The sequence below is a fragment of the Cololabis saira genome, chromosome 18 (assembly GCF_033807715.1).
Source record: "Cololabis saira isolate AMF1-May2022 chromosome 18, fColSai1.1, whole genome shotgun sequence".
NCBI classification, from domain to species: domain Eukaryota; kingdom Metazoa; phylum Chordata; class Actinopteri; order Beloniformes; family Belonidae; genus Cololabis; species Cololabis saira.
Genome location: NC_084604.1, coordinates 40220350 through 40234236, shown reverse-complemented (window position 1 = coordinate 40234236; position 13887 = coordinate 40220350). Strand labels below are relative to the sequence as shown.

The following is a 13887-nucleotide window of genomic DNA, read 5'->3' as shown; positions in this document are numbered from 1 at the left end:
ATTGATGAGAGCATTTTTCCTAGTGTGCTTAAACCTGCCATAGTTACCCCTGTGCACAAATCTGGTGATACACAGGTGGTCAGTAATTACCGACCTATCAGCATACTCTCAGCCATCTCAAAGGTCATTGAAAAGGTCGTAGCAGAGCAACTAGCTGCACATCTGGATTCTAGGTCCTTTTTACATCCAATGCAGTTTGGTTTCAGAAAGAAACATTCTACTGAATCTGCTTGCTGCTACTTCCTTGAGGAAATTAAAATCAGCCTAGATCAGGGAGGAGTGGTGGGAGCAGTCTTCCTTGATCTACGCAAGGCCTTTGATACAGTAAATCACGAGGTGCTGTTACATAAATTAAAAAAATATGAATTGTCTATCAATGTACATAACTGGGTGAAATCTTACCTAAGTGGTCGACACCAGTGTGTACGAGTGAATGGTATACTATCTCCATTTCTAGCATCCACACTGGGAGTCCCACAAGGGTCAATTTTAGGGCCGCTGCTGTTTTGTTTATACATTAATGACTTGCCTTCTGTCTGTCAGGATGTTAACACTATAATGTATGCCGATGATACTGTATTGTATACTCATGGGAAAAATGTAACAGAGGTGGCTGTGAAATTAACAAAGGCAATGAACAAGGTTAGTGATTGGTTATACAACTCATGCCTCACGTTAAATGTGGAAAAAACTGTGACCATGTTCTTTACAAATAGGCGTAAACTTAAAAGTTACCCTGATATTGTAGTAAATGGGCAAAAAATAAAACATGTAGAACAATTGAAATACCTGGGGGTAATGTTGGATTCAACACTTAGTTTTAAAGGGCATGTCAAAAAGCTGAGTAACACGTTGAAATATAATTTAGCTAATTTCAGATACATAAGAAATTCTCTCACCCTTGAGGCATCAAGTACATATTTAAATGCAATGATTAAGCCCCATTTTTTGTACTGTGTTACATCCTGGTCTCAGGCATGTAAAACAGTTACAAAACCACTAGAGTTATTGTACAAAAGTAGTCTTAAGATCCATGCCAAAAAAACCACGACACTACCATCATTGCCATGTACTTGCCAAATATGATATTTTGAGCTTTGAAAACTTGATTATACACTCAAATGTTTGTCTACTTCACAAAATTATTCATAATGCTTATGCCCCCCCTCTGAAAAAGTTTGTGACACTGTGCTCTGAAAACACAGTACGTCTAACTAGATCTGTTACGAGGGGTGAGTGTAGTATTCCTCAACGTAGAACTCAGTTTGCCAGCTCTTCTTTTTCCTGTGTGGCCATGGGGCAGTGGAATGTCCTTCCCACAGAACTTATTCTATGTACACATCCTCACACATTCTCATGCTTGTCAAAGCGCTGGTTATTAAGTAAGCAAGTTTGCACACATTGTTGAGTATTATGTGAGTGTGTGTATGTGTCTGGTTATGGGTGTGGTTGAGGATGAGGATGATTGTTATCTGTGTATTGTATGTGTATGTGTTTGAATGTGTGATGAGAGTGAGAGAGAGTGTATGTGCTGTTGGTCTCTATTGTGCACTTTATGATCTGGCGCTCTTGTTTCCGTGCTTTTATTTATTAGTGCATTCTGTCAAATTCTTAAATATTATGGTTATTATGTCTTATTTAAATTAATCTTAATATTGTATCTGCTTAGCACTTTACCTGCCCAGGGACTACAGGCGGAAATTAGCAATTGTTGCTATAACCTGGCTCAGAGCATCTCTTCTTGTTTTACAAGACTAATGTTTTTTTTGTGCATTGTCCCTGTTTTAAATAAATAAATTCAATCAATCAATCAAACACACACACACACACACACACACATACATACATACATACATACATACATACATACATAGGGTGTGCAGTTAAAAATATCCAAGCTACTGCCAGTTCTTCACGCACGCGCTTAACTCAAGGTTAACAAACTCAGAGTTGATTGAACTAACTCATATTCTGTTCTGGAACCGAAAACTCTGAGTTTCCTATCTCAGGGTAAGTCAACTCAGAGTTCAGGTTTAGACTCAGAGTTTGATGAACCTGCTTTCTGGAATACCCCTCAGTTCACTGATTTCAGTACGTTCAAATAAGCCGAAGTTTCTGTTTCTGAGAAATAAATCAAAAACAAGAATGTTTTGCTCTTTTTTATTATTTTTATTTTATTGGAAACCAAATCTATTGCTATTATACAACAAATCCACCTTAAGGGTCAACTGAAATGTAACAACAGTAAATCTTCAACAGAAACACCTTTGCATGTTCACTTTTAAACAATTCAGGGTTGTTTCCTGTAACTTTGACTTGTTGTCATATATTTCAGGAAACAAAGACACATTGGGGGTTGGAGGTTTTATTTTACCCAGAAACAGGAAGTTCCACCTTAAGAAACAGGAAATTCCACCTTCACGAACAGGAAGTTCCTTCATCACGTACAGACCTGCAGCAGAGAGAAGCATCATTTCATCCAGCAGAGACAGAATGACGCCACGACTGCAGCTCTTCATCACTTTACTGCTTCACTTTGAAGGTAAAGATCAACTCTGACTCATGTTTTAGGGTTTAATATGATTTAAAAAGACTGTAAAAACCACTCTGAAGTTGTCGTGTACCGTTGAACGTTGCTGTTTCTCTAAATGTGTTTTCTTTAATAAAACTCACCTCTGTTACAATCAGACCACTTAAAGACGACGTTACATAACTCTGAATGTTTCACCAGAGATTATGTGTGTTGAAGTCTCTTCTCTGTGCTGATAAACTTAAATATGTAGGTTAAATATGTTTCTTGGGTCAGGTTGATGTGTGAAGTGTAAAACTTTTCTCAGAGTGTTTTTCTCTGCAGCAGGAATCAGTGATGGACGAACCTATCTCTATCACAGAGCTGGAGATGACGTCGTTTTACCGTCTGATGTTTGTTCATCAACCGACCAATGTTCTGGTGTTGGATGGCTTTATTTCCTCATTGGAGCCTATACAAATTACATCGTTCTTAATGGAACTATTGAGAAGACGTCACGTGGAGCTGACAGGATGAGTTTGAGCAGTAACTGCTCTCTGATCATCAACAACATCACTGCTGAAGATACTGGTGGTTACACCTGTTGGATTAGATTTACTGTTGGTTACTCCTACACACAACGGCTGTTTCTGAATGTTTTAACAGGTGAGTGTTTTGACTTAATAACATCCAGACTGTCAGTTTGAATCCTCCTCATCAACTCTGAGTGAAACGCTGTTAAAGCTTGTGTGGATTTGTCAGCGACATGAACGTCTGGTGTGTTTGGGATCATCCTCAACATGATGGATCCTCTCAGAGGAACTGGACCACAAACACCTGACGTTTATTTACACATTGAAATATTTGATGTTTCCGTCAGAGAATCACTCAGTAAAACTGGATCAGTAAAATGAGGAGTTTCTCTTATTCAAGTGGTTGAAATAACAGTTATTTATCTCCTTCCAGTCTCTCCATCTCCACCAGATGTGGATCCAGGAAGGGATGGAGATGTGACATTACACTGTTCTCTGGTGAGATACTGGGTTTTGGGTCCCTGTAAGCAGAACAGCATCATCTGGGTGGATGAGACAGGAAGTGTGCTGCTTGGTGAAGGTGATGGGTTTGTGTCTGGAGGACTGATCTACTGTGTTTCTGATCTGATGGTGAAACATCAGAGACGCTCCAAGAGAAGATTCACCTGCCAGTTTGTTGAAGGAGACAGAGTGGAGATAGATGCGGAATACACGCTGGACTTTACAGGTAAGACCCTGAAATCATGGAGACCAGGGGCCTCATGTACTAAGAGTGCGTGGATTTCAACGTGAAACCGTGCGTGGAATTTACACGAACGCAAAAATTCAGATGTACAAAACCCTGCGTACGCCCAAATCCACGCAGGTTGCTCTGTACAAACCAATCAGCGTGGATTTGAGCGCACATGCGGGAGCACAACACTCCGCCCCGTCTCCTCCCTCAAATACATATGTTTGAATATGATAATGAAGATAATTATCCATTAAAAACCGCTCATCCTAACAAGAAATGTGCAAAAACAGGTAAAACAAATTAAAAAGAACATCGGCTCTGAGCTGGAATAAATAATTTATTTGGGGGCATTCCTTCCGATTTCAGCTGCATTGCATTATGGGTAATGCTGTTCTTTGCTTTGCGTTGCGTTCCGTGAAGAGTTGTAGTTTTATTATGATCGTACAGGTTTGTGAATGTTTATGGGCAGCGTTAGTGCATCATTACACTCTGCTTTTCTTGTTTGTATTTTAAGAACCGACACCAGAATTTAAGTTGGTGGATGAAAAACGGCTCCTTGTTCCACTTTCCTGTCCACAGTATTGTATACTAACGGATTAAGCCCAATGTACACATTTATTGAGTCTTACACATTGTGGATGTTTGTGATCACCTCTCTAAGTATAACAATGTGAACAACATGAACTTATAATTAAAACATGAAGCATCACGATCTGATTCCTCTGCTGCAGAAATAAAGATAATTTGTGCAAACGGGATTATCGAGGTTCCCACAGATTATGAGTTGAGGAAAATAGAACATTTTGAGTGTATTTCCCACAGACTATAGGTTGAGGAAAATAAAAAGTTAAAAATAAAAAAATAACTTAAATATTTTGGTGCAAGTTTTGGTGTAGTTTTGTTGTTGGACTTCTGTGCGAGTCACGGTTTGTCCATAACGAACACCATGTTCAAACATAAGGGTGTTCATCAGTGCACGTGGCACCAGGACACCCTAGGCCGGAGGTCAATGATCGACTTTGTTGTCGTTTCATCTGACCTTCGGCCGCATGTCTTGGACACTCGGGTGAAGAGAGGGGCTGAGCTGTCAACTGATCACCACCTGGTGGTGAGTTGGATGCGCTGGCGGAGGATGAGGTTGGACAGACCGGGCAGGCCCAAACGGATTGTGAGGGTCTGTTGGGAACGTCTGGCTGAGCCCTCTGTCAGGGACATCTTCAACTCCCACCTCCGGGAGAGCTTCTCTCGGATCCCGGGGGAGGCGGGGGACATTGAGTCCGAGTGGACCATGTTCTCTGCCTCCATTGTCAACGCGGCGGCTCGAAGTTGTGGACGCAAGGTCTCCGGTGCCTGTCGTGGCGGCAATCCTAGAACCCGGTGGTGGACACCGGAAGTACAGGATGCCGTCAGACTGAATAAGGAGTCCTACCGGGCTATGTTGGCCTGTGGGACTCCTGACGCAGTAGATGGGTACCGGCAGGCCAAGCGAGTCGCAGCTCGGGCGGTCCTGGAGGCAAAAACTCGGGTCTGGGAGGAGTTCGGGGAGGCCATGCAGGAAGACTTTCACGCCTCTGCGACATTGGATGGAGGAAGGGGACAGTACCGTTGGAGTGGCAAACCGGGGTGGTGGTCCCTCTGTTTAAAAAAGGGGACCGGAGAGTGTGTTCCAACTACAGGGGGATCACACTTCTCAGCCTCCCCGGGTGTAGTATCCGGACAGTGTATCTAGAAAGATACTGTTGGTCTCCTGCGTCCTATTTTGATTGTCCAAGGGTCACAATATTATATTGGCGACGAGGATAAACTGGAGGAGTGTTTTTTGTGCTTTTTTTGCCCTGCTCCCTGGCTACTGTGTGAGTGCTTGATTGGATGATTGGACTCCAGGTGGAAAAAGGCTTTGGTGGAAGGAGGGAAGACATCTGCAGGTGAGATGGCAACAATAGGATCCCTCCCACCGTTTGATTCAAAAGTGCAAGCTTGGGAGGAAAATACTGTGAAATAATGGAACACTTCTTTACTGCAAATGATATCACTGATGAAGATAAAATGAAGTCCATATTGCTCAGTGTGGTGGGAGCACAAACAGTTTGATGAGAAACCTCCTAAGTCCTGCAAAACCTGGAGATAAGACTTTTGCACAATTAGTAGCTTTATTAAAGAGCCACTTTAACCCCAAACCAAGTGAAATTGTCCAGAGGTTTAAATTTGATTTGCGTATGAGAAGACCCACTGAATCTGTGGCTGAATATGTGGCTGAGTTAAGGAAACTGGCACAAGATTGTAATTATGGAGTGACCCTTACACAAATGTTACGGGACAGGCTGGTATGTGGAATAAATGATGACCGAATCCAGAGAAGATTACTGTCAGAGACCAATCTCACATTTGAAAGTGCCCTGTCTCTAGCACAAGCCATGGGATCTGCCAACAAAAATGTGCAGGATTTGCAGGCAAAAGCAGGAGCCATGTCCTGTAATGCAGTGAGGGCTGGAGGAAAAAATAGCATGGGGCAGAAGAGAGAGAGCCAGGGGAGTGCAGAAAAGGATAGAGAGTGTTATCGCTGCAAAGGTAATCATGCACCTGAAGACTGTCAGTTCAAAAAGGAAAAATGTCATGCATGTGGGATGACTGGACACATAGCCCGAGCATGTCGAAATAAGAAAAAGTTAAATGCTGAAAAGAGAACTGACATAAGACCCAGAGGAAGAGGAAGACGCTTCACCCAGGAGAGAAAAGTACATTATTGTTCTCCCAGAGTGGCAGAGGGGAGTGATGAGGAGGGGCACGCATTCTCATTATACAGTGTCCTGGGTGAGGATGAAGAGGAGGGTGTGCCACCCTACAAAGTATGCATGACTCTAAATGAGGAACCAGTGACATTTGAAGTGGATACTGGATGTAGTCTCACCATACTGAACATGAAAACGTTTAAAGAAAAAGTGAAAAATGCCCCTCCCTTGAAGAAAACTCGACTTAAGTTGAGAACATATACAAAGCAAAAGATAAAGGTGTTGGGGAAAACGTATGTGAAGGTGAACTACAAACAACAGGAAAAGATGTTGCCCATCATAGTAGTTAAAGGCACGGGTCCAAACTTACTGGGAAGATGGTGGATGAAGCATGTTAAACTGGACTGGGCTGAAATAAAGTACCAGGCACACCACCCACAGTCCCTGCCCCTGGAGCCAGTGCATAACGCACACTACTCCCAGCCCCTGACCCTGGAGCAAGTGCTACAAAAGCATGAGGGAGTATTTAAAGAGGAGTTGGGAACTTTAAAAGGTTTCAAAGCTACTATTCATGTACCTGCTGATGCTGTTCCCCGCTTTTATAGACCCAGATCTGTTCCCTATGCTATGAAGCCCAAAGTTGATGTTGAGATTGACAGATTGTTAAAAGAAAACATCATTGCTCCTGTTAAGTATTCTGAATGGGCAGCTCCTGTGGTTCCTTTGCTAAAACCTGATGGTGACTGTAGACTTTGTGGAGATTATAAATTGACTGTAAACCGAGTCTCCACCCTGGAACAGTACCCCATACCTAAAGTAGAGGATTTGATGGCAGTGTTAGCTGGGGGGCAACAGTTCACCAAACTTGACATGAGTCATGCATATCAACAAATCCAAATGGATGATAAGTCTAAGAAGTACTTAACTGTAAATACTCATCGTGGAATGTTTACATATAACAGACTACCATTTGGTGTATCTTCAGCTCCTGCCATCTTCCAGAGAACCATGGAGGGGGTTCTCCAGGGCATACCCCAAGTTGCTGTGTATCTGGATGATATCCTGGTTACCGGGGCAACCAGAGAATTGCATCTCAGATCTCTGGAGGAGGTGTTAAACCGGTTAGAAGATGCTGGTCTCAGATTAAAGAGAAGCAAATGCACTTTGCTGGCTGATGAGGTTCAGTATCTGGGACATAAAGTGGATGCTAAAGGAGTTCACACTGTGGAAGCCAAGGTAAAAGCTGTTGTTGATGCTCCCACCCCAACTTCAGTGACAGAGCTCAAGGCCTACCTGGGCTTGTTGAATTATTATAATCGCTTTCTTCCCCATATCTCCACATTGCTAGCCCCTTTACATCATTTGCTGAAGAAAGATGTGGTTTGGAGCTGGAGGGACCGTCAAGAGGAAGCCTTCAGGAGGTCCAAAGACTTGTTGAAGTCAGCTGATGTCTTGGTGCATTATTCTGGAGAGAGGCCTTTAATCTTAGCCTGCGATGCCTCACCCTATGGAGTGGGGGCAGTGTTGTCCCACAGCATGGAAGAGGGAACTGAGAAACCAATTGGGTTTGTATCTAGAACTTGGCCCCCGCAGAGAAGAAATATTCGCAGGTGGATAAAGAGGGTTTGGCTGTGATTTTTGGCATAAAAAGGTTCCACAAATACCTTTATGGCCATAACTTTACAATTGTAACGGACCACAAGCCCCTAATCTCCTTGTTCAGTGGAACTAAACCTGTTCCTCAGATGGTGTCTCCACGAGTGCAACGTTGGTCTGTATGGCTCAGAGCTTATGAGTTTCACATTGTATACAGGCCTGGAAAGCGGCATATGAATGCAGATGCCCTCAGTAAACTTCCCTTGCCAGAAACAGTCCCTGCTGAGGAAGAGGAGGATCTTGTGTTGATGCTGGATGGAATAGATGATGCATCAGTGACCACAGAACAAGTAAGACATTGGACAGCTAAGGATGTGACACTGTCACGTGTGCATGGATATGTGTTACAAGGATGGCCTTCTATAGTGGAGCCTGAATGCATGCCTTACTTCACTCGACGCTTAGAGCTTAGTGTGCGAGATGGATGTGTTCTGTGGGGTGCTCGAGTCATAATTCCTCAGCAAGGGCGAAAAACACTGTTAAAGTTGCTGCATCAGTCCCACCCAGGCATGTCTAAAATGAAGGGACTGGCCCGATCATATGTCTGGTGGCCCCAGATGGATCAGGATGTAGAGAGGGAAGTACATCAGTGTGCTACATGTCAACAAAATGCCATGTCTCCCTCTACAGCACCCTTACATCCCTGGGAATGGCCAGAGAAGCCCTGGACTCGACTCCATGTGGATTATGCTGGTCCATTTTTGGGCAAGATGTTTCTGGTGCTGGTTGATTCCCATTCTAAATGGATGGATGTTTATCCGGGGAATACAGCAACCACTCATGGAACTATTGAAAAGCTCAGACAAAGTTTCAGTGTCCATGGACTGCCAAAGATGTTGGTGAGTGATAATGCTACTTGCTTTACTAGTGCTGAGTTTGCTGATTTCATGACTAAAAACGGGATAAAGCATGTAACGTCAGCCCCTTTTCATCCATCATCGAACCGATTGGCTGAGAGAGCTGTTCGGACCTTTAAGGAGGGGATGAAGAGGATGCAAGGAGGAAAGGAGAGCTTGGAAGCAAAAGTGTCTAGATTCCTGTTTATTTACAGAATCACTCCACACTCTACCACAGGCTTGTCCCCGGCTGAAATGCTGATGTCACGGAGGCCAAGGTCTGCCTTTGACCTGTTACTCCCAGACTTGAAGTCTAAGGTGGAAAAGAAACAGTGGAAACAAAAAGTTAATCATGACATACACATCAAGCTCAGGAGTTTTTCCCCCGGGAATCTAGTTTTTACAAAAAACTATGGATTTGGCCACAAATGGATCTCTGGAACAATTGAGAACTGCACAGGGCCCCTATCATGCACAGTCCTCATTGGAAATGGACAGGTCGTAAGGAGACATGTTGACCAAATCAGGAGGCGAGAGCTAAGTGGCATATATGCATCCGCAGTTATGCGGTCGATGTACCGGACCGTCGTGGTGAAGACGGAGCTGAGTCGAAAGGCAAAGCTCTCGATTTACCGGTCAATCTACGCACCTACCCTCACCTATGGTCATGAACTTTGGGTAGTGACCGAAAGGACAAGATCGCGGATACAAGCGGCCGAGATGAGTTTCCTCCGCAGGGTGGCTGGACGCTCCCTTAGAGATAGGGTGAGGATTTCGGTCACCCGGGAGGAGCTCGGAGTCGAGCCGCTGCTCCTTCACATTGAGAGGAGTCAGCTGAGGTGGCTTGGGCATCTCTACCGGATGCCTCCTGGACGCCGCCCTAGGGAGGTGTTCCAGGCATGTCCCTCCTCCCTTGGGAGGTGTTCCAGGCATGTCCCACCGGCAGGAAAACCCGGGGAAGACCCAGGACACGCTGGAGAGACTATGTCTCTCGGCTGGCCTGGGAACGCCTCGGACTCCCCTCAGAAGAGCTGGAGGAAGAGCTGGAGGAAGAGCTGGAGGAAGTGTCTGGGGTGAGGGAAGTCTGGGCATCTCTGCTGAGGCTGCTACCCCCGCGACCCGGGAACGGATAAAGCGGAAGAATATGAGTGATGAGTGAGTGAGTATTTTGGTGCATCCAGTTACACAAAAATGTTTGAGTTCTGTGAACTTATTCGGGTTAACAGTGTGCAAACGTGAGAAATAAAGAATAAAGTTGCTGTAACTCGGAGTGTTGCATCCGCAGGAGGAGAGACTGGTCCAGGTCCCGGTCCATCACCGGAGAAACACTTTCTGGACCTGCAGCTCCTGCAGCCAACTCCATACCAGACTCTGAAAGTTTCCTAAACATTCAATAACAACTTTATTCATCATTGCTGAGTCACATCAGTTCGTACCAACCAACCTTTCCGTGACATCTTAGTTTTATTTTAAAAGACAACTTTACAGAACCAGTTTTTCGCTGCAAAATGTATTTTAATGTTTTTCTGTCCAGACACAGTTATGGGATGTTTTAGGATCTGGCTTTAATCTCCAGTAGTCGTCCCATACGGTCGTCATGGTGACCTGACAGAGATGATCCAGTCTTAGTCCTGGACCAGCAGGTCCAGACTAAACCAGCTGATGGTCCAGTCTTAGTCCTGGACCAGCAGATCCAGACTAAACCAGCTGATGGTCCAGTCTTAGTCCTGGACCAGCAGATCCAGACTAAACCAGCTGATGGTCCAGTCTTAGTCCTGGACCAGCAGATCCAGACTAAACCAGCTGATGGTCCAGTCTTCATCCTGGACCAGCAGGTCGGTGTGATCCTGCATCAGCAGGTTCCTCTAACGGAGCCAAAGCTCCATCAGGATTTGCAGGTTCCATCGTTGAGCTCCTTTAGTTGTTTGTTCAGATCATGTGGTTGATTGTGAGATTGTTGCAGCTCCACTCTTGTGTAACTTATCTGGTGATGTGGGGACTGTCGTGTCCTTCACGTGGTCGTGAACTTATTGTTGACGTTGCGTTTCCTCATATTCTGCACTTCACTGCATCACCAGTGAGTGTCGCCAACGGACAAAACCTCAGAAAAGTGCGTGAATCAGCCTTAATGTGTGAGTGACGGACCGCAGCTTTCTACGTTCACGTCATTCTTTGTACATCCGACCGTGAGCGTTGAAAGTGGCGAACGCACGTTTTTTGTGCGCCGCACGTTTTGTACATCAGGACCCAGGAAACTAGGTGAACTGGAATAGTTAATGAAAATGAAGTAAGGGCTTGTTAAAGTCCAATGTTGCTTTTCTGAGTTGACAAACCTAAATATCTGCATAAAATATCTTATTTGGTTTTTCTCTGCAGCAGGAACCGGCGTGAGAACAATCATTCTCTACCGCAGGGCTGGAGATGACGTAGCTTTGCAGAATAACGTTGACTTATCGTCTTCCAACTGCTCCGATGTTGAGTGGATTTACAGCAGAGACACAAGTTCAGCGTCTCATGAGGAGTTTGGTTCTGGAGCTGGCAGGATGGACAGGAAGTGCTCCCTGATCATCACCAACATCACCGCTGGAAACGCTGGTCTCTACGAGAGCCGGCTGAGGGACAAGTACAACACCGTTGTGTATCTCAGTGTTTTAACAAGTGAGTATTTGGACTGTGTGGGAAACAGTGCAACCAAAAACCTCCAACCCTTGCTGGGTTTGTCCGTCCCAGGAAGGGTTTCCCTCTTTGGATCCTGCCGTTGAACGGGACGGAGAAAAAAACATTCATCATTACGCACTATGCAATGATTGATAATATTTGTAGCTTGATAAAACAGTTTAGGAAACTATCTGTGGACTTTGATTCTTTGAAACAAATCTATGTCATGTTTGTTACTGTAGCATAGCGGAGCGGAGCGGACTAGAATATCTTCCGTTGCTAAGTCGTATCTCAGGTCCATCCTAGTTACTGGAGAACTCAACACTGGTTCCATTAAGGAGCTTATGAGACGGTAGTGATTGTTCCAGGTATTAGTCAGACCCTCAGGTGGTAAAAACTACCAGGTTCTTTAGGGACGGTAGTGATTGTTCCAGGTATTAGTCAGACCCTCTTTATATTTTTGTTTTTTGGTAAGTGACCGTGGTATAAGCGGAATAATGCCCTTCCAGGTGGACATTAACAGAAATATATGGACTTCACAGAGGCAAACCGCCGACGGTTCACACCCCCCCGTCCTCCATAAATTTCTGATAATGTACACCTCGTCAGGCATTATTCCTTACATAACTCAGCAAAGCTGAAACGGTAAGATGAAGAATAGTTCATCACATGTTAGAAATAAGGTTTTTGAGTGAAACAACAGTTATTTCTCTCCTTCCAGTCTCTCCATCTCCACCAGATGTGGATCCAGGAAGGGATGGAAACGTGACATTACGCTGTTCTCTGGTGAGAGACCGTTACTTGGGTCCCTGTGAGCAGAACAGCATCATCTGGGTGGATGAGACAGGAAGTGTGCTGCTTGGTGAAGGTGATGGGTTTGTGTCTGGAGGACAGAACAACTGTGTTTCTGATCTGATGGTGAAACATCAGAGACGCTCCAAGAGAAGATTCACCTGCCAGGTTGTTGAAGGAGACAGAGTGGAGATAGATGCTGAATACACGCTGGACTTTACAGGTAAGACCCTGAAATCATGGAGATAATAAAAACTGGATGTCATCATTCAGACTTTACACTTTTAATCAGTTAAAGTGTTAATATTGACTTTCTGACCATTTTTTTGAATCCTTTGATTCCAGATGATACGGGATTGATTATTGGATGGGCGGTCGGGGGACTGATGGTGGTTCTGGTCAGCATCGTTATGTTTACCATTTACAGGATCAAAGTTAAAAGGAACAATCCCAGAAATCAAACAGGTGTGTTTGACCTGCCTGTCAGGTTGTTATTTAGTTTCTGAAGTTAGATTGAGTTGAAATCTGAAACAAAATGAACAAACAGCATTTTATCGAACTGGAATAAAGCAGTTAATGTCAAGAAGGTTGTAGTGAGGACCCAGATGCAGGAGAGCAGGATACAAAACCCAGGCCAACACATGGTCCAAGTTCGGGAGGCCGTCCTCGGGGCCGGGCCAACCGGCGAGACAGTTCGGGAGGCCGTCCTCGGGACCTTGGCTTGGGCTGTGGTGTGGAACTTGGCTTGGAGGGACAAAGAGTCTGAGGGGCCGGCTGAGGGGGATGCCGGGTCCTCGCCAGAGGCCTGGGCGTCGGCCGAAGTGCATCCGGGACCATCATTGGAACAGGAACTGATGCGTCCGGGACCACCGCCGAAACAGGAACAGGAACTGATGCGTCCGGGACCACCGCCAAAACAGGAACCGATGTGTCCAGGACCACCACTGGAACAGGAACTGGTGTGTTCTGCCTCCCGGTACACATATTGCCAGAAGGCAAAACTTTCTCCTGCTGGGTCCATTCTGGCTGCTCCGTTCTGTCAGGAAGGTTGTAGTGAGGACCCATATGCAGGAGAGCAGGATACAAAACACAAAACATGAACAAGAATCCAAAAATTACAAAAAACTGACTGTGGAAACATGGAGGTAGAAACAGTCCGGACCAGCAGGGAGCAGAGGAAAGACAAGACCAGATATACACAAGGGTTAACGAGACACAGATGCAGACGATCAGGGCAGGTGGAAACAGGAAGGTCAAGACAGAACTCAAACACAAAGACATGGGCTTCAAAATAAAACAGGAACATGTCAAATCCGGACAGTTAAAGATGTGATTGTTTGTGAAAGTTAATCAGAAGTTAGATTATTATTAATAATAATGACAGGATAAAGATAATAAATGTGTAATCTTGTCAACTAACTCTAAAGGCCAAATCCACAAA

The 13887-nt window shown here is 44.7% G+C and overlaps 1 protein-coding gene across 1 annotated transcript in view; it reads left to right on the top strand.

Moving 5' to 3' along the window:
* Nucleotides 1-11758, top strand: part of LOC133464840 (uncharacterized protein K02A2.6-like) — a 29234-nt gene extending 17476 nt beyond the window's left edge. Inside the window, 3 exon segments of the mRNA XM_061747027.1 lie at nt 6182-8083; nt 8086-9571; nt 11410-11758. Coding sequence (XP_061603011.1) covers nt 6182-8083; nt 8086-9571; nt 11410-11758 — 3737 coding nt within the window.
* The last annotated feature ends 2129 nt before the right edge of the window (nt 11759-13887 follow it).